We start from the raw sequence: 21,484 nt of genomic DNA, 5'->3' as shown, positions 1-21,484 counted from the left end.
AATGAATTATCCAAGACCCTAAAAGAGAATAGAGACTTGAACTGACCCTGACCCCCACTTCGGTAGCCTTCCTCTCATGCCTCTCCCCTCAGAGTAAATTCCTCCCACAAAATGCGATTCCATCCAAAGTAGACGACATGTGAATTAGACAAGCGTTGCTCCTATCCCAAAAAGATCATTTCCCAGCCTCAAATAACTTGGAATTCTGGAGATTTTATCTAGCTTCAGACATGGTTGGAGCCACACTGCTCATCCTATCATTTGCAACCTAAGCAGAAAGAGATGGTTCCTCCAAAGAGCTGTGGCAGAAAAGCCCAAGGCAGGATTCTCATTGGCCTGACTTGGATATTGGGCTCATCCTTGAACCAACCACTACAGCCAGAAGGATTACTATTCTGATCTGCTTAAACTGGGTTACAGGCTCACCCCTGTGGCAGGAGAGATAGGTCAGCCCCACCCAAATGGGGTCTGAATGGTTCCTCCCAGTAAAAAAGGGCTCTGACATCAGAAGACACGGGGAGGGGAGTGTTGAAGTGTGTATATGCATGTGCACGAGCACACACATACACACACACACACACACACACACACACACATCATTTTTGTGTGTGCCTACCTCAGGAAATTAAGAGATGTGGGTTGCAGGCTTAGCTCTCTGACTAGATGCAGGTCAGCAGGTTGACACATGACCTTTGGTTCTGAGTTTTCCAATCATGTACAAAAAGAAGATAACTTATCCAACATTACCTTTAAGTTTTAAAAGATGGATTGAAGCAGGGTATTTGAAACGCCTTTGAAAAGTATAAAGTGCTATATAAGTATGTAGGATTATTATAATTAGTGAATAAATGCAACTGATATAAAAGGAAAAGAAAATAAGAAATAGAAAAATCATCCAAACCTATACAAATCTTTAAAACATCTGTTACTATGATAAGCACCAGAAAAGGCCTCAGATTGCAATCTTCCCAGACAGCAAGGACAGGCTCTCCTGTGCCCCACCTTCCGGGGACGACTAACAGGCCCATCATGTTCCTTCAAAAACAACTTGCCTCACTCTACCCCCAACCCTGTTCTAGTCATACCTCCTCACTCTGCTGATCTTTAAGAATCAAAATAATTTTCTAAACTAACGATATACATATCATTTCAAATTTTAAATGACTTGGATAAATTGACGTATACATGGTCATTTGCTGTGGCATCTGTTTGCAATAGCAAAAGACTGAAACAACCTAAACGTCCATTAAAAGGTGACTAGATAATAAAATTATGACACATCCATATACAATGGATACTATGCAGCTGTTAAGAAGAATAAAGAAACTCTTATGCACTGATTCAGAGAGGACTGCCTAGATATAATTAGTGAAAAAAGGAAAGTGAAGGATTGGTATAGAGGTTGCTACCATTTGTGTAAAAGGCAAGAAAAGAACACTCACACCAGTCTACACCTAAATGCATGAGATTTCCCTGGTTGGATACATAAGTACCTTGGTTGCCTCTACAAAGAGGAGCTACGTTGGCTGAAGGACAAAGTGTGGGAGAGACTTCTCCCCGCTTATCCTTTTGTATCTTTTGAATTTGTACCCTGTGAACATATTACCTTTGCACCAAATAAATAACAGACTGGTGGGATAATACAGCATAAACCTTACAGAAGGACAAACATACCACCAGGTCATACAGATCTCTATTAACTAACCACAGAGGTTGATGCACTTGGCTGCCAGAATAATTAACTCTAAGCTTAATAGTCTAACACAATAGCTGTGTTCACATAAGGTAGTGGCTAGAATATAACAATTACCCCACCATCCCCTACCAACCTCATGGTGGGGACCATGAAGCACACAGCCATCCAATATTTAAGCAAATTCATGATTCTATTAGCAAGAACAGACAATGGATAAGGTGACCAAATAGGTATTCAAACAAGAGCATCCCCCTCATTTAAGTATGTAAGGATGTATATATGTATGTAGCTGTACACAAACACACACACGTAAAATAAATGAGTGGCCAGATTTTCAACACACTCTCCATTTCACAGATACAGAGTGTATCCAGCCACAACTAACAGAAACCCAGACCTGCTGTAACTTAAACAACTTGGGGTTTACTTTTCCCACTGAACAAGTAGTCTGCAGGAAAGTGCCTTTTGCATTTGCAACAGCAGGTTTACAGTGTCAAGGCCATGAATTCTGTGATTCTCCTATCTGTCTCCTCCTGGCCACAAGATGGTTGCTCTTACTCCAGGCATCACATTTACATTCAGGACAGGAAGAAGGGAAAAGAGGTGATGTCAGTCCTTTTCATCAAGAAGACAAAAGGCTCTCCCAGAAACCCTCAAACAGACACTTGTGTCTTGTTAGTTTGACCCATATTGTATGGCTGTTCCTAGCTGCAAGGGAGTCTTAAAATGTAAATAGTTTTTACAGTCTATGTAGTAGAGGCATGGAAGGGCAAAGGAAGTTGAGAATGACTACAGGACAAGCCAGCCCACAGTGTGTGCCACTCTGTGTGTGTACTCTGATAGGGTGCAAAAGTTAGCATGTAGAGGTGATTAATGAAATGTTACCCCTGACAGTTTATATTCTTTATTGCCTACCTTAAGAATATTTTTAAATGTGACAATATAATGGATTTTAGATTGGATGCGTAAGCTGAGAAGTGGAAGTAATAAGGGCTTCTCATAGATCCAGAAATAAAACATTAACCTACTAGTCATATATTTATACTTATGTGCTTCCCTATTAAAATTTAATCCTCCCATCAAATAAATGCACATCTAAAAGTTAAACACATTTATTTTCTGTAGATTTCTCCTTAAATATGTTTTCATTCGTTTAATGAACTATGTTATAATTTTAATTAATTTCTCAGCGTTTACAAACCAGTTCTGTTCCCTCAGTTTTGTTAAATAGTAAACAGTTTTGTTATAACTTAAGTCTCAAAGATTTGCTACTTTTATCATAAGCTTTCCTACAAAGAAAGTCAATTACCCCACAGAGTCACCATCAGCCTTCAGTGCAAAAGCATTACAGTCATAAATACTTTTTTCTGAGCCATTTGTATATGTCAAACATTAAAACCCTTCATCTTAAATACCTCAGAAGATACTGCCTAAGAACAAGGACATCTTCTTACCTAGCCGCAACAATATTATCATGTGTTTTTTTCACAGAACTAGAATAATCCTAAAATTTATATGGAACCATAAAAGACCCAGGATTGCCAAAGCAATCCATTTATATGGAACCATAAAAGACCCAGGATTGCCAAAGCAATCTTGAGGAAAAAGAACAGAGCTGGAGGCACAACCCTCCCCGATTTCAGACATTATTACGAAGCTATAGTAATCAAAACAGCGTGGTATTGGAGAGAGCCCAGAAATAAACCCACACACCTACAGTCAATTAATCTATGACAAAGGAGGCAAGAATATACAATGGAGAAAAGACAGTCTCTTCAGCAAGGGGTGCTGGGAAAGTTGGACAGATGCACGTAAATCAATGAAGTTAGAACACACCCTCACACCATACACAAAAATAAACTCAAGATGACTTAAAGACTTAAATGTAAGACACGAAACTATAAAACTCCTAGAAGAGAACATAGGCAAAACATTCTCCTATATAAATCATACCAATACCAAAGAGGGAAAGGGGGTGAGGGAGGGATAAATTAGGAGTTTGGGATTAGCAGGTATAAACTACTATATACAAAAAAGATAAGCAACAAGGTCCTACTGTAGCACAGGGAGCTATATTCAATATCCCGTAATGAACCATAATGGAAAAAATATGAAAAAGAATATATATACATATATATATATGAATCACTTTGCTGCACACCAGAAACTAACACAACATGGTAATTAACTATACTTCAATAAAAAAATAAAATAAAAATAATTATCACATCTAAAACTATTAATAATAATTCTAAGACTAATGTTTATAGTTTTAATATTTATAAACAACATTTATGAATAAGTACCATCACTTAGTCTATTAAAATTTCTCCAATCATCTTAAAAAGGATTTTTTTTAAAAAAAAAAAATGAAAGGCTAATCACTCCCAAACATTTTTGTTTAAAAAGCTATTGCTTCGGGCTTCCCTAGTGGCGCAGTGGTTGAGAGTCCGCCTGCCGATGCAGGGGATGTGGGTTTGTGCCCAGGTCCGGGAGGATCCCACATGCCGCAGAGCAGCTAGGCCCGTGAGCCACGGCCGCTGAGCCTGCTCATCCAGAGCCTGTGCTCCGCAACAGGAGAGGCCACAACAGTGAGAGGCCCGCGTAATGCCAAAAAAAAAAAAAAAAAAAAAAAGCTATTGCTTCAAAATCATTCAACCAAAGGGAGTTAATTTCAACCTACATTATTTTTATTGGTTATCAGTCATTTGGTATTTGGTTCAGATTCTTTAAATACAGGTTTCTATATTTATAAAATGGCCATTTGTTTTGCATCTTTGTATCTAAATAGTTACAGAATACAACAAGGAGCTCTTCAGAGCATTATATTTTACAGGAAAAAAAAAAGAAAAGAAGGGAAGGAAGACAGGCAGGATTGTTTCTGACCTTAAAAAAAAAAACCCTCTAAAATGCACACACAGACTAACAGCAAACCCATTCCAAATTTACCTCCCAAATACAATTACAGAATTCCTAATCACAAATTCAAATAATGAAGCCTGCTACTTGATTTAAGTGTTTTAAATAAATAAAAATCTGCTACTTAAAACAAATAAACAGAGAAGATACTCTGAGCTTACCCAATCTGAAACTGAAAATCAACCCAGAAATTAGGTAAATACCAGAAAATCATCAGTGTCGTTGAGCCTCAGATGGTCCATGTGAGAAGCCCTCAGCGTGAGCTGCCCAAGATTAATGCTAATGAATGGACTGGGTTTTACCACATTCACAGAAGGTTCAGAATAATGTTGTTTACATGCACTCTAGTCTTCCCTCATGAATATGTGGTTCTCACAGGCTCAAAAGTCATGGTTACTCTCAAATATCTGATGGCTTTTAAAAAATTAGGTTACAATGAGGGGAAGCAACTTCACAACCATGAAAACAATTCTAAAATCTATTATAACAATTATGAATTTCTTTATTTTACCCACATCCACCAAATGTAACTTAAGCCCTATTCAAACTAATCAGTCAGTATATGTACAACTCAGCCTTCAGTTTCATATGATTTAATTTTCCTTTCCTTCTTGCAACATTATAATTATGTGCTCTGAGTTTACTGTAACTAATATTAGTGATTTTTCTCCATGTGCTCACCGCGCAAGGAACAGACAAAAACCCTTTTTGATCACCTAATCAGTACCCTTTGGAGGAAAAAGGATTCTGATATGGAAACAAAGATCTTTCTTTTTCTTTTTTTTTTTTTTTCCCAGCATGGGATGAAACAAATTCTTTGAGTGGTTTTAATTAAATCCTAATACTTCATAAACATCTTTTAACATAAAATTCAAAATAAAGTACATATTGTGAGTAGCTCAGCAGCTCCTAATTCTGTGATGGCACCAACCTTTATAATCAAGTCCACAGGCCCTAAATCTGGCCACCTTGGAAATCAAATAGACCAGCAACAAAACTATGAGGTTTTTTTAAAGTAACGTGACACTGCTTACAGAGTTGTTTTGTTTTGTTTTTCCATTTTTAGTACTGTGCTTATTATTTGCTTTCCAACCAAATAATATTACCAAATTATTTCCAGTTATCAAAATTTGGTAGCTAATTTAAATGGTCTTTTCTTTGTTTCCCAAAAGGCTTGAGTAAGAACACATTTGCTGTTGTTGACACAGTCATCCCCTGCTATTTCAAAAGTTGCAAGTATCCAAAATATATGGGATTTCCAGGCTCTAAGAGAAGACTAGAGGTCTTATGTAAACAGGAAACCTAGGCCAGAGGGAGAAAACCAGCGTGGGCTGTGAATGCACAAAGCCCTACAAAGTCACACTTCTATTGCCGGCTACCCACTTCCACTTACTCTGATAAGTCCATTTTGTTAATCTGCTGCTGATCAATTCTGTTAGTAATTTAATACAATCACAAGTTTTTCTTTTTTTCTTATTTGTAAGAGGAGAGGAAGAAGAGAAAAATGATTGAGCTCCCTAGGACAGGATGACCCAGCTTTATCTCAAGACTCTCCTTTAGGAACAAGGCATAGGCCACCTCACAGAATGTAACCTCTGGGTTTCTTGGAAATTGTGATGATTCTCATTATGACATTCAACATGCACTGTAAAAACAAATTTGGGAGTTATTCAATTTAACAAGCAGATGAACTATTTATTTTCAAATGATGATTACCCGGGTCAATAAATGGGAGTTTTAACCATTCATTTTGGCCAAAGAAAGAAAATAATATCTCAGATTCTTACCACTTTCAACAATTCCACTGAGTATAATCTAACCAATCACTCTTCCTATTCTCCAACCTCCTAGCTTACAGCACAAGCTTTCTGCACCTTGTTTTAAATGAGATACATGATTATTTCTTAAGCCTCTATTAAAAAAAAAAAAAAGGATGTCACTCTAAGAGGTATTTCAGAGTTCAGCACAACAACTCCCCAAAAAGAGACAAGCAAAAAGCATTCAATTCTGCCATTAGCTTCCTAAAGAACATTCCTAAAGGCCCTTAGAAAACCACACACATTTCTAAAATGATTGTCAACCTTGTAGTCACTTGCTATCTTTCCTTTTGTCCCCATTCCACTCACTCAAGTTTATTCTGATTTGTAAAATCTCTATACACTTAAAAATATTCTGGGATTCTATATATGTATCTTATGTCACATGGGAAAAAAAAATATGATTGATTTTGCAACTTGGTGACCCTCCATGAGATATACTCCTGTTAAAGAAGAAAAAAGATGAAAGGCAAAGTATTATTCTTCAGTAAGTTTGTGTGCTGTTGGTGCATAGTTTACATGCAAAGTTGTCGATGCCAGTCATCTATGGAAGTCTAACCCACCTAGCTTGTCGCCAAGACTGAAAGACTATCATTTCTGGTCCTCCTCCTTTGCAGCTGCTGAGTGAAGTTCTTTTCTTACCCTGCCACTGCACATGCTTGAAAGTTGATTCATACCCTCCAAATGCCTAGACCTAAAAGGTTTTTCTTGATATTCCTTTATATCTCTAAACACATGGAAACTCCTTGGTTATCTCAAAAAATTCCTTCTGTCTTTGGCTTCCAGATGAGTGTCCTCCTCGGTCGCATCTTTTCTCCCTCTTTCCTGTCTCCTCACAGGATACTCTTTCCACCCACCCTGAGGGCAGACACCCTCTAAGGTTTTTACCTTCTCATTCATTCATTCACTCCACAAATGTTCTCTTTGCTAGACACTCTTCTAGCTGCTAGGGAGACAGAAATGGGGGAAAATAGCAGTCAAAATCTCTGCTCTCATAGAGTTTATGCCATGCTGAAGAGAGACGATAATAAAAAAGTACAGAATAAAACAAGTGCCAAGAAGAAACACAAACCAGAGTAAGAGAAGTTAAAATTTTAAGCAGGGTGGTTAGGAGAGACTTCCTTGAGGAGATGACGTGCAAGCAGATCTGGCTTCCTCAGCGGGATCATTCATTCTGTGAAAGACACCATAAATTCCGAAGACAAGCCCAGAGTCTCAACTTCCCTCTCAAGCTCCAGGCCCATATATCCAACTGACTGTCTTGCCTACAAACACCTCTATGCCAACATACGGGTCAAAATCAACCCCATGGAACATGTCCAATGTTCCATGCATGACATTCTTATAATCTCTTATTGGCCTTGTAATTCCAAGTCCAGGAGACTCAAAACAAGGACCTACTGTATAATACAGGGACCTCTGCTCAATATTATGTAACAACCTAAATGGGAAAAGAATTTGAAAAAGAATAGATACATGTATATGTATAACTGAATCACTTTGCTGGACACCTGAAACTAACACAACACTGTTAATCAACTATACTCCAATATAAAATTAAAAGTTAAAAAAAAAAAAAACCTCCAGTTACTTTGATGCCTCTTTCACTGCATCCATTCCATTCAATCAACATCAAGAATCTCAAAAATTCTCTCTTTGAGAGTAGTCTCTGGCACCTAACTCTCCTTTGATCCACTCTAGCTCTGTTTCTCTAATTGCCATGCCCTTCAAATTAGTAGCTTCACCTACAGGGCCTCCCTCCTCCAATCCATCCCATATCCTACTGTAACACTCCACTGCCAAAGCCTTATGTGGCTCTCTCCACTTCAGTAGGTCCAATTTTGGGGTTTTCTTTTTCATTTATAATTACACCACTCTCCCTAATATACTCTGTCCACTTGTTAAATCAGATCATTTGCTGCTCACAAAACCAGTCCTAGATTTTCCCTCCTGAAGGTACCTCATTCATGACACTCTCCTCAATCTACCAGATATGACACCTCTTCCTCTGCTTCTTTTTTTTTTTTTTTTGCAGTACGCGGGCCTCTCCCTGTCGTGGCCTCTCCCGTTGCGGAGCACAGGCTCCGGACGCGCAGGCTCAGTGGCCATGGCTCACGGGCCCAGCTGCTCCGCGGCATGTGGGATCTTCCTGGACCGGGACATGAATTCGTGTCCCCTGCATCGGCAGGCAGACTCTCAACCACTGCGCCACCAGGGAAGCCCCTCTGCTTCTTTTGAACTCTCCTTTTCCTACTTTACCATATTAAGAGTTTAATTATGAAGTTTTTCATAAAACACAAAAAGAATTATATGGAACATATAATTTATGAAGCATATTAATAGAACAAATGTCCATTAATCCACTAAACAACTAGAAAAATCCAACACTACTAATACCGTTGAGACTCCCTAGGTATTCTCTCCCAAAGGAAACCACTACCCTGAATTATTTTCCAATAACTTCCTGCTCTCTTTTATAGTTTTACCATATGTGCATGTATAATGAAATAGTGTCTGGTTTTGCAAAGTTATATTAATTGTGGCAACACTGACTGCAGTCCTTTGCGAACTGTATTTTTAACTTAGTATTATGATTTTAAGGTTTATTCATATGGATGTGTGTCTTTGTAATCCATTCATTTTCACTGCCACACAGTATTCTCCTCCTGATGGATGTTAGAATGGTTTCCATTTTTTTGTTGTTAAGAAAAAGCCATGCTGGGCTTCCCTTGTGGCGCAGTGGTTGAGAGTCCGCCTGCCGGTGCAGGGGACACGGGTTCGTGCCCCGGTCTGGGAGGATCCCACATGCCGCGGAGCAGCTAGGCCCGTGAGCCATGGCCGCTGAGCCTGCGCATCCGGAGCCTGTGCTTCGCAACGGGAGAGGCCACAACAGTGAGAGGCCCGCGTACCGCAAAAAAAAAAAAAAAAAAGAAAAAGCCATGCTGTACATGTTCCTGTGTGTGTCACCCAGGGCACATGTTCGTAGTCAGGACTAGGATTTCTGGGTTGTGGGGCATGCATGTGTTCCACTTCTCATGAATATTTTTCCAAAATGATTATACCTACTTAAAAACAGCAATGTCTAAAATATTTATTTCATATTTTCTACCTAGTGATTCTAGTATCTAAAGTCTTTGGTAGTCTGGTTAAAGTTTCTATTGACATACTTTCTCTCATGGTAACTCTACTTCATGTGTGTTTCATTTTAATTTAAGCTTTTATTTTGAATTCATAGTTGAGCACTTCTTTGACATCTGAGTTGAAAGAGTATTGCTTCAGGAAGGATTTTCATTTACTTCTGTCAAGCCCCTGGGAGCTTCATATAACTAGGACAATCTTAAACGAAGATTCTCACCCATTCATTTGAAAATGTGATTTTGCCATTAATATTTCGTCCAGCATTGTTAGATTATTTGCAGTCAAAGGTTCCAGGATCTCCATCTGATGAAACTGCCAGGAATGGAAGTCCCCTATATTTCCTGAACTTTAGTATGAAACTTATTGCATCTTACTTTTTATTTACTGTACATTTGCCTTTTTTCTTCTCCTAGATTGCAAATTCCTTGACAGTAAGGTTGATATGGTGTATTTATCTGTGTATCTGTCACAGTAGCCAGCAAGGTACATTCATGACTTTCATGAATATTTATTAAATGAAAACACGTTAAAAATTCTGAAAGGGCTTCCCTGGTGGTGCAGTGGTTGAGAGTCCGCCTGCCGATGCAGGGGACACGGGTTCGTGCCCCGGTCCGGGAAGATCCCACAGGCCTCGGAGCGGCTGGGCCCGTGAGCCATGGCTGCTGAGCCTGTGCGTCCGGAGCCTGTGCTCCGCAATGGGAGAGGCCACGGCAGTGAGAGGCCCGCGTACCGCAAAAAAAAAAAAAAAATTCTGAAAGTATTTATAAAACCCTAAGGCCCAAGAATTAGTGATAAATAATGCTTTGGGATGCCTAATTTATTATTTTCCTGATTTTGCAATTTGGACATGTAAGTACAACACGCTATATATATCACAATGTTTATGATAATGAAGGAGGATAAACCAATTTTTTGAATTGGTTTAAAAAAAATACGTTCTCTTACGAAAAAGATTTTAGTGTTTGAAAAAAAGAAATGTGCATGAAGAATAGGAGAAAAGTCTTGTAAAAATCCAAAAATGCACTACTGGTAAAGAGATGAGTATATATTTTAAGTTTTCTAAATTATAAAGAAACTCATGAAACATAATATATGACCTCAGATAAGACGTTAAAATGTGTAATGACAATGTACTTTTGTTCCTCCTATCAAAGCTAATGCTTATGAATTATCAGGGTTTTAGCTAAGAATTTGGTCATTAAAAGAAAATATTTATCAAATATAATTTCTCAAGTTGGCAGAAAACCACAAGAGTAGACTCCCTTCAATCTCAATTTTTGATAGCATTCTGCATTTGACAGTAAACCTATGATGTCAGAAAGAGTGTAAGCATTCCCCAAAGGGATAAAATAAAAGAACATAGAGCAAAAGCTTCTTTTTTTAATCGTAATACTATATACCACATAGAATTTTTCAATAATAGTCACATAGACTGTAGGTTGATGATACCAACAAGTTAGCTTAGAAATTCAAAGAGAAGAAAAGGGAAATTTGGTTTTTACAGATAGCATTTTATCAACCATTATATTTAGTAGAGAGCCAAACCAACTAAAAAAAGTACTATGACATTACTTGTTGAGAACTGGGCAGTAAGCTATAATGCCACCCTGAAGTTCACATACCACACATGCAGCCACAGTTTGCATGAAAAAGGAATAATTCATGAAACCAAGTTTGTTCAAAAATAACCATGAATAGGAAAAGTCACATCTGAATCATTGTAAGAGCTTTTATATGTGTGTGTCTGTGTGTGTGTGTGTGTGTGTGTGTGTGTGTAATTTAAAAAGCTCGACTAAAAAGGAAATCTATTTATTTCTTTTCCTTACTTAACTAAGCATTCAGTCTATAATCAGCTGGTTAGCATGAAGTATTATTAAGGAACTATTTTTACAGTACCCATTTTTATGGATTTTGTACGTTACACAAACAGTGGGTTTTTAAAAAAAAAATGCACAAATCGGTTATTCTGTTTTATGCTTCCTACATTAAGTCAAACCAAAGCTCTGGATCTTGGCATAATGGTAATACAAGTGGAAACGAAAACATTTTAATCTTCAAAATGTCTTTCAATTTTACTCTATCACATTAAAGCCTCATTTATCAAAAATAGATTTTTAAAAGAACCCTACACTTAAGATAATTTCAGAGTTTGTTTCAAACTACAAAAAAAAACTGGAAAAATCTTTATTTTAATAAGTTGCTGACTACTTTAGAAAAAATACATAAAAACAAATTATTTAATCCAGTGTAAAATTACTTTTTTAAAAATCCCTCATTATTGCAGAAGGTCACAGATATCAAACATAACATCACTCAAAAAGAGAGGGTTATTTTAAAATTCTGTACAAATGGTTATTGCTGTGTCATTTTAGAATATTTTATTTAAGGTAATTTTACCATTAATAAAAGTTGAATGTCAATTAAAAGAAAATCACCCAAACAGTACAACAGAAAAATGGTCTAAAGCTATTAGCAGATAATTCACAGATTAATATAAAAGGTCAAGTTATATTTGAAAATTTACTCATCAGAAAAAGACAAATTAAAACTGGAAATCATTTTTTTTAATCCTTGATTATAGAAAAAAATTTTTAATGTGATAATAACCAGTGGAAAAAGACTGCGGAGGAGACTTCTGGTTTCTGGTCCAGCATGTAATGACTTCAGAGGTCACCGCTCTATCCTAACAAGTAAAAAGTTAAAGAAACTGAAAAATCAACAACTCTTCTTAGATCCATCAGAAAAGTGAGATCAAAAGGTAAACAACTTCCCCTACAACTGGAGAGACAGACAGTCATATATAGAGAATCACAGCACCAGAGCAGAGCCTCATGAGCAGAAACCGCCACAGGAACCAGTGCCTGGGCAGGAAAACCAGAACTGTGACTGAAGAACCACCGGAGTCTTAGAATAAGTCTGTCCTGATTATTATATAAAATGTTTCTAAGTATATACTGCAGTGAGAATCTCTAGATATATTATTTATGCAAATCTTTTTTTTGTTTAAGAAAAAACAAAGGAAGCAAGAAAGGAAGAGTATCGTGATGCCTTTCCACAAAGGTGGCTAGCTTACCACAGCCATCACCAGAAAGGATTTCGACCAAATCACCTCAATAGAAACTTCCGATCCACCTTTAATAGCTTTAATTTATAGTTTCAACTAAGGACTAAATTGCTTTACGACTGTACTTTCACACACACAGTTTAGATTGGCCTGTGAACAAACCAGGGACCAAATAGAATTTTGGAGCTAGAAAGGATTTTGGGGACCATCGAGCTAGGCCCCCTTGTTTTATACACGAGGAAACTGAGAACAAAGAGGCTTGTCCTAAAACCAACAACTAATTTCATCACTGTTAAAACAGGAAAGAACCAGACCTTGCTTCTCATCCAGGTCCCTGGTAAATTCAATTTATTTCATTCTAATCACTTTGTAAATATCATCCATGCTTCTTAATAGTTCCCAAGTGGTCCCAGAAATTTTTGCTTTTCCAATCCCAAATCACCTGATTAAAAAGAACCACATATTTACAGGTGTAATACGGTACAGAATTCATAAAACTTAGCATGGTGGAGGAATTTAGAAACTGTCTCTTGTCTAACTTTTTTTTTTTTTTTAAGAAAACAAAACAGAACTTAAGTAACTTGATAGATTCAGTGAGTCAGACACAGAGTTAAGAGTGGAACTCAGCTGTCTTAACTCCCAGGACACTGTTTTTCTGTATTCCACATTTTATTTTGCTTAAAAAGGTGGGGGGGCAGTGTGACCTTGCAGAATGAACACCCACTGACTAACCAGGTGACTTTGGACAAGTCACTGAACTATTGCAAAATGTTTCTTCAACGATTTAGTGAGCAGGGTTGATGAGTTCTGAAATTTCTGATTCCTTTCCAAGAGTCTGGAATTTTTAAGATGAGTGTTCAATATGAATTAGGTCATGGGATCCAGTGGAAAAATGAAGTACTACAGCCCAACTCTCTGAGGAGTTTCAAGAGTTATACAAAGAGGACAACAAAGCATCAGAAGAGAAAGGAGTGGAGCTCAGGAACTCCTCAGCATGGACCCAAATCTGGAGATGTACAACTAGCTAGTGAATCTGTGGTTTCAGACACAGTAAAGAGTTCAGGTCACTCTCAACAAGGAGAAAATTACCATGTGCCGTCATCACACACCCATTGCAGGGTTCCCAGGAAGTGAACTTCTCCTGAATGTCGAGTTTTCACCTCTGGTGAAACTGGTATAGCTGGGCAACTAATAGCAAATTACATAAATTACACAAGCTGTTCAGGCCAAGAATTTGGTTTCCCTTAAAAACAGCATTCCACGATGGCAATTGTTAAAACAAAAGAACAAGGAGACCCAAGTCTGATTCTGATATATTTGAAGCTGTAGTAACATGAACAACATCAACCTTTTTCTGAAAGATCACCAAAGGCAGACCTCAAAGTCCATTCCTAATGCATTCCTCAGCTCACAATTTGCCATCAAGTGATTCTTACCAGAATGCATGTAGTTCATACCGTTATCTATGTTTTCATGACCTCAGGTGGAAATAACTGGAAGAAAGCACCTGTATAAAATCTCTTCATATTGAAATGTTTTCTAGTTATTCACTCTGTTCTTCCTTCAGATAAATCCAGTTGTTTCTTGCCTATAATGTGTTTTTCTTTCTCTCTCTACCCTAAAAATCTTTCCTAAGAGGGCATAATACGTATTATAGGCCTAAGCAACAATGCTTATAAATCTGAGGAAGTAATTCAGTTTTTTTTAAATAAATTTATGTATTTATTTATTTTTTTTATTTTTGGCTGCATTGGGTCTTTGCTGCTGCAGGCGGGCTTTCTCTAGTTGCGGCGAGCGGGGCCTACTCTTTGTTGTGGTGTGCAGGCTTCTCATTGCAGTGGCTTCTCCTGTTGAGGAGCACAGGCTCTAGGTGCACGGGCTTCAGCAGTTGTGGCTTGCAGGCTCTAGAGCGCAGGCTCAGTAGTTGTGGCGCACGGGCTTAGCTGCTCCACGGCATGTGGGATCTTCCCAGACCAGGGCTCAAACCTGTGTCCCCTGCATTGGCAGGCAGATTCTTAACCACTGCGCCACCAGGGAAGTCCAGTAATTCAGTTTTATTCCCATCCCTGGAATGCCCCATCTATCCCACCAGTTGCATGCTTATATTATAAAACTTATATTTTATCCTTGAGTGGATTTTCATAAATTCTAAGTAGAGACAGCTTTGAGATGAAAAGTGTTTTAAACAGGTAAAGCCTAAATTTTGGTAAATAGTTTGGGGCAACCCTTGCTTAGCCAGGTCCCCACCAGTATCCTAAGGGTAGGGCTGGGGTAGGGGTGTGACTGGACACCTTGACATTTTTGGGAAAACTAGAAGAAAAGCATTGATTCCTGGTATGGGTTTCTGTTCCTCTTCCCAAGCTGGTGAGGGTGGAAGAAAAAGAGGAGCCAGTGACAAAGCCCTAGATTCAGAGGATCCAAGAACAGATGAGGCTTAAAGGAACAGGAAGCCAGGTAGGGACGTTGCCCATTGCCATGCCACCTTCAGGCCGGTAAGGCTCTCTAGGAATAGAGTGGAAAAGTAGCCTGATATGCTTGGGCCAAGAGGGCTTGACAATCCCCTTATTATTCTATGTTTTCAGACCACCTGACCCAATTACCACTAGCATCTGCTGTCAGTGGATGCTATGTGTACTGCAGAAGCCAGAGGTTACAACAAGACCACAGACACCACAGTGAATTCATCGGGGAGAGAGGCCAGTGACCCATGGGGAGGTGGAGCACGAGCCCCATCCCAGCACAAGCCAACAGAGGGAAGAGGGCGGCCATGAGCCAGATGGTCCCTCCACAGTGACACAGAAAGTCCCTGGAATCCAGATGCCACCCAACGAAGACAAAATGGCAGCAAAACAAATATAAAGTGCCATGTAAAAAGAGACCAGGCTTACATGGAGAGGACTAACAGAACGAGGAGAGACCAGGCTTACATGGAGAGGACTAACAGAACGAGGAGAGACCAGGCTTACATGGAGAGGACTAACAGAACGAGGAGAGACCAGGCTTACATGGAGCGGACTAACAGAACGAGGAGAGACCAGGCTTACATGGAGCAGACTAACAGAACGAGGAGAGGCCAGGCTTACATGGAGCGGACTAACAGAACGAGGAGAGACCAGGCTTACATGGAGCGGACTAACAGAACGAGGAGAGGCCAGGCTTACATGGAGCGGACTAACAGAACGAGGAGAGGCCAGGCTTACATGGAGCGGACTAACAGAACGAGGAGAGGCCAGGCGTACATGGAGCGGACTAACAGAACGAGGAGAGGCCAGGCTTACATGGAGAGGACTAACAGAACGAGGAGAGACCAGGCTTACATGGAGCGGACTAACAGAACGAGGAGAGGCCAGGCTTACATGGAGCGGACTAACAGAACGAGGAGAGGCCAGGCTTACATGGAGCGGACTAACAGAACGAGGAGAGACCAGGCGTACATGGAGCGGACTAACAGAACGAGGAGAGACCAGGCTTACATGGAGAGGACTAACAGAACGAGGAGAGGCCAGGCTTACATGGAGCGGACTAACAGAACGAGGGGAGGCCAGGCTTACATGGAGCGGACTAACAGAACGAGGGGAGGCCAGGCTTACATGGAGAGGACTAACAGAACGAGGAGAGACCAGGCTTACATGGAGAGGACTAACAGAACGAGGAGAGACCAGGCTTACATGGAGAGGACTAACAGAACGAGGAGAGGCCAGGCTTACATGGAGCGGACTAACAGAACGAGGGGAGGCCAGGCTTACATGGAGCGGACTAACAGAACGAGGGGAGGCCAGGCTTACATGGAGAGGACTAACAGAACGAGGAGAGACCAGGCGTACATGGAGCGGACTAACAGAACGAGGAGAGACCAGGCTTACATGGAGAGGACTAACAGAACGAGGAGAGGCCAGGCTTACATGGAGCGGACTAACAGAACGAGGGGAGGCCAGGCTTACATGGAGTGGACTAACAGAACGAGGGGAGGCCAGGCTTACATGGAGAGGACTAACAGAACGAGGAGAGACCAGGCTTACATGGAGAGGACTAACAGAACGAGGGCGAGGAGTCAGGCATTAAACCGAGTTAGAGAACATTAAAAGAGTTACAACAGGCACCCTGCCTGCACTGTCCACCATGGGCTGGGGAGAAGAGTCAATGTAGGTGTGGGACATCTGGTAAAGTCTGCCCCAGACACAGGCCCAGGACGCAGCCCTGCTGTGACCTGGCAGGCTGGGCCCTGTCGACATGGAAACCAGAGGTCCCCAGTGGTTACACACAGGTGCCCATCGGGACTCCCTGGGCCAGGCCCTGCACAGCCTGCACACAGCCCTTGTGGCCCAGGTGGTCACACACTGAGCATTCGTCCCCTCTGCAGGGGCCCTGTGGCCTGTGTGTCCTGCAGTTCTGTGTCCTCTGCACGCCCCCTTGATGCTGGGCTCCCACGGCATACCCAGCCACCAGGTGCTGATTATCTGTTCCCCATCTACACTGCACTCCGGAGGGTGGCCTATTGTTTGCCCAGCAACTCCAGACCAGTCCCAGCCAGGCCAAACCAGTGAACTTCTCTGCTACCTGCTGAACCACACCTTCTCCAACAAGGTCTGAGTCCCTCCCAAGCATGTCCTTCCCTGGACACTCTCAGATCTAGGGCACCACAGAGAGCTTCTTTACAGCCTCCAGTTACTCTTTCATCATAGTTAACAATTCCTTATATTAAACTCCTCCTGATTAACCTAATGTATGGTTTCTACCTCCTGACTGGACCCAGAGGGCTACATACTCCTAGCAGCAAAATCTATCAATATTTCCACTTCCTCCATGGACCCCTCCCTCAAAATCACCACTTCCTCTCCATGGCCTGGACCATTCCAGCCCCTGATGTCGGTCTCCTATAGAGATGGTCTTGAACAACCTGAGATCTGCTTTATAAACCCTCCCCTAAAACATCATTTTATTGATCAACTTAAGAAGACATAAGGGTTCTCTCCTTTCTATCAGATCGAACAGGAACTCCTACACAGAGATTTTAAGGCCCTCGGGACCTGGCCTCACCTGGCCGATCCAGCCCCGCTGCACATCAGGAACACTTCCCTCTAGGTAAGAGTCATGCAGGTGTCAAGCCCTCACCACGCCTAACCCCACTGTCATGTCTGTGCTCACACTCCTTTCTTCCCCACCTTTCCCGGCCTCCTGGGGCCAGTTCTAGGAGTTCATCATCCATGAATCCTTTTCAGGTGATTTCTTCCTACACTTTCGTCTGTGTTGTCCTCACCACATAATTAGCACCTTATATTACCCTGTCTTGATTCTCTACATGGAGACACCCCCCAGGTTAACCCTGTGATACTCTTCCCCTCATTTATGTGTTCATGGCTTATTACCCTAACTTGTTTTTTGGTTTTTTTTTTTTTGTTTTTTTGTTTTTTATGGGATAAGGTTGCTGGGAGGAGTTAGAGGAGGTGTCTTTTTTTTTTAATTCAATTTTATTTATTTATTCATTCATTCATTTATTTTATTTTTTGGCCATGCTGTGTGGCATGTGGGATCTTAGTTCCCCAACCAGGGATCGAACCCATGCTCCCTGCCTTGGGAGCACGGAGTCTTAACCACTGGACCGCCAGGTAAGTCCCCCTTATTTTTAACTACATTTTATATTTTTTATACAACTTCACAAGCCTTTACCATAGTGGTAAGCTCAATGTTAAATGATGGGAAAAACCCGAGTCAAATAGTTTTAATCCACAGTAACAGTTATCTACAGGGCCATTGCGAGGCTACACAAAATCTTCCTGCATATTAGAAAAAGCCATCCCTTCCTCCAACCAGATGCAGCCTCACATCAGGTTATATGGGTTTGGCAAATGGAGCCAGGCCAGATTTCAACTCAACCCTAGACAACTGTGTGTGGCAGCACTGGATTCATGAATACAACACTAACTTTTTTTAAAAAAGAGTCAAATTGCATTACAGAAAAACTTTTAAATGAGGTTGCCCCTTGAATTTTGTTTTAGTAGAATTTTATTCCACTGTGTATGATTCTAATCCTGGACAGTGTCTCACAACTTGGGCATTACATTGGTTATATGGTAAATTTCATGCAGTAGTAGCTATTTTGATGGAATTTCTTTTCACAGCCAATGTTAACTTAGGGTCTAAGTCCATGCTAAACCCTGGACCTAGGTCTAGCAGTACAAATGTGGCACCTGACTCATGAAGCTTACAGCTCAGAGGAACAACCTCTATTTACAAGGAAGTAATTTTCTTAATGTTATACTTACTGATAAACTTGTTTTGCATAGTTTCCAGCAGAGCTTGGTGGGCATCTTCAGCTTGTAAAGCGTGTGAACATTCTCTAGCCAGTATGGTGCGCACAAGATGCTCTCCACATCCTAGAAAGCCAAGGAAACCAAGAACGGTTGAGGAAAGGCAGTACTAAACATCCTTCTTGTCTTACTAGCATTAAACCACCCCTATGCACCACTGAAGAAGTAGTTATGTTGGAGAATAATTCAGTGAGGGATGAAATGATTTCTACGAGCAATCTAGTAATTTTAGTAAAGAGATTTGACAGAAACTAAAGAAACACATGTCTAATCTTAAAAGGAAACAAAGAAAAATAAAAGGAAACCCCTTTTTCATAGGAATTATTCACATAATACATGAATTTAGACTCTCTACCTAGGAACCACCTAGGGTTCTGTTTCATTTCCATTGCTGGATAACCACAAAAAACTGTTTTATAATTTCTATACAGTAGGCCCTTGTTGGTTATTTATTTTATATATGGTAGTGAATATATTTTAATCAAAAGTTCTTAAATTCATGAAATTTAAACCAACACAAACTGATATAACACACATTTTCTGTTTGGCTAGTAGGTACTGTGACAGACATTAGGCACTAACAACATATCTCCCTTAAAAATGTTATCTGTAATTGTTAAATCATGTTGGTGCCATTCATTTCAGAAATTTTCTCTGCATATGTACACCTCTCCTCCTTCCCCCCCCTTCCTCTGCCCCCCATATACACATGCATGTATGTATACACACATATATGTATATTATGTATACACATACATTATACACTCATTGCCAAAAATACAAACTGTTCGAAACTTGTGAAAGTTTTGGTTTTTTTTTAAATCACCTATGTTTTGTCAGAAATAACTTGCCTGTATTTTTTGGTAAAGTAAATGTAAATCTCCTTCAAGATCTTTGTGAGTATCTACACTTAGATCTTCATCTAGGTATGCAATTTAATATATTACTTTGTGGGCAGGATTATGGTGATCCTTATTTTGTTAAATGTTTGCAATATTATTTTTATAATCCAGGAAAAATTAAAATAAAGCTAATAGAAAAGAAACCATTTTCGACACTTACTATGTAGAGACATTGCGTAAGCTCAGGAAACTCCATAAATTTTAATTCCCTTTGTGTATGTATTTGATGTTGAACTGTGAAATGTTATACTTTAGAACAATAATAACTGTTAGGAAACTGGCATATTATAAGCTAAATGGGTGTTCAGAAGGTTATGTACACATGCCTCAAGGCAAACAGCTAAACCACATGAAGTTAACATTACAGCAAAAATACACAGTATGTGTCAGACTTTTTCCTCTGTAGTTATACAGGAATATATAGGGTTTTCCAATGCTTGATTTTTTTCCAAGAAATTTAAAATTATGACTTCTATTCTGACATATATCACCTTTAACATAAGAGCCTTGACACCAAAAGCTTGTTCTGTAGGTTCCAGTCAAAGAAAAGTTTGATTTTATGGTTTTATTCACAAATTTCCAAGGTTTCTTAGAATATGCTGCCATATAGCTGAAGTGTGATTCAGAGGCAAACAGTTCCATTCTTTATTCATAGATATTAGAAATAAGTCTTTCAATACATCTTCCTTCTGTCCTTAATCATGCAAGCAAGAGTGTATTTATATTGTCAGATCTTAGCAGAAGACATGGATTATACAAAGAATGAAGACCTAACTACAAACCTAGAGGGAAAGTGATAAATACCAAATTCTAAAAGAACTTAGAAAAGTACACAATTATTTATCATCAATAAGAATGACTAAATAGACTGAAACACATAGTGAATTCATAGCTTTTGTTTTAAAAACACATTTGGAAGATGCTATGGAACCAATTCACTATTCTGAAAATGGATAAATGAAAGAAAACAATCAAGCATTTCTCTGTCCTTCCTATAGGAACTGCGTAGCAGGGTAACCAGAAGGTTTATGAAGGAAAATTTTCTCCATAGTAGTATCCCAGTTAATAAATGAAGAAGAAATTAACAAAATTAGAATATAACCGTTTGTAACCTATAATTTAATAATTGCTATAGGCAACAATCGTCAATGGCTGCTAATATCACAAAAAGATACAAATATTACATGTCCCTTGATAAAATTACACCTTTGTAGTCTTGCCCCACACCAAAAAAATTACACCTCAATCTGATCAAGCCTCTAAATTCAATTATTAATTTCTAGAAATAAAGAACATCTGCAAAAAACCTACAGTTAACTTCATACTTAATGGTGAAAGACTGAATTATTTCTCCCTAAGATCAGGAACAAGGCAAAGATGTCTGCTTTTATCGCTTTTATTCAACAATACACTGGAGGTTCGAGCCATTGCACTAAGTCAAGAAAATGAAGTAGAAGGCTTAAAGATCAGAAAGAAAAAGGCAAAACTGCTCCTATTTGCAAATGATATAATTGTTTATGTAGAAATCCCAAAGGAATCTACAAAACCACCACTAGAGGTATCTCTCCAGATTCTTCCTCTTTCGTTAGGAGTCTAGGGCAAAGGTTGGAAGCAGATTCCTGCCTGGTACTTATCAGTCC

At 39.5% G+C, this 21,484-nt stretch overlaps 1 protein-coding gene across 1 annotated transcript in view; it reads right to left on the bottom strand.

Annotated features, from left to right (window-relative positions):
- The window catches only part of TASP1 (taspase 1), a 242,379-nt gene that overhangs the window by 73,772 nt on the left and 147,123 nt on the right, over positions 1-21,484 (bottom strand). The window contains exon 11 of the mRNA XM_082670290.1: positions 18,898-19,008. Within this exon, the coding sequence (XP_082526416.1) occupies positions 18,898-19,008 (111 nt within the window). The remainder of the gene's footprint in view (positions 1-18,897; positions 19,009-21,484) is intronic.

This window comes from Grampus griseus (assembly GCF_964374135.1).
Source record: "Grampus griseus genome assembly, chromosome: 14".
Lineage (NCBI taxonomy): Eukaryota > Metazoa > Chordata > Mammalia > Artiodactyla > Delphinidae > Grampus > Grampus griseus.
The sequence above is the reverse complement of the archived record's forward strand: the minus strand, read 5'-3'. Positions and strand labels throughout refer to the sequence as shown.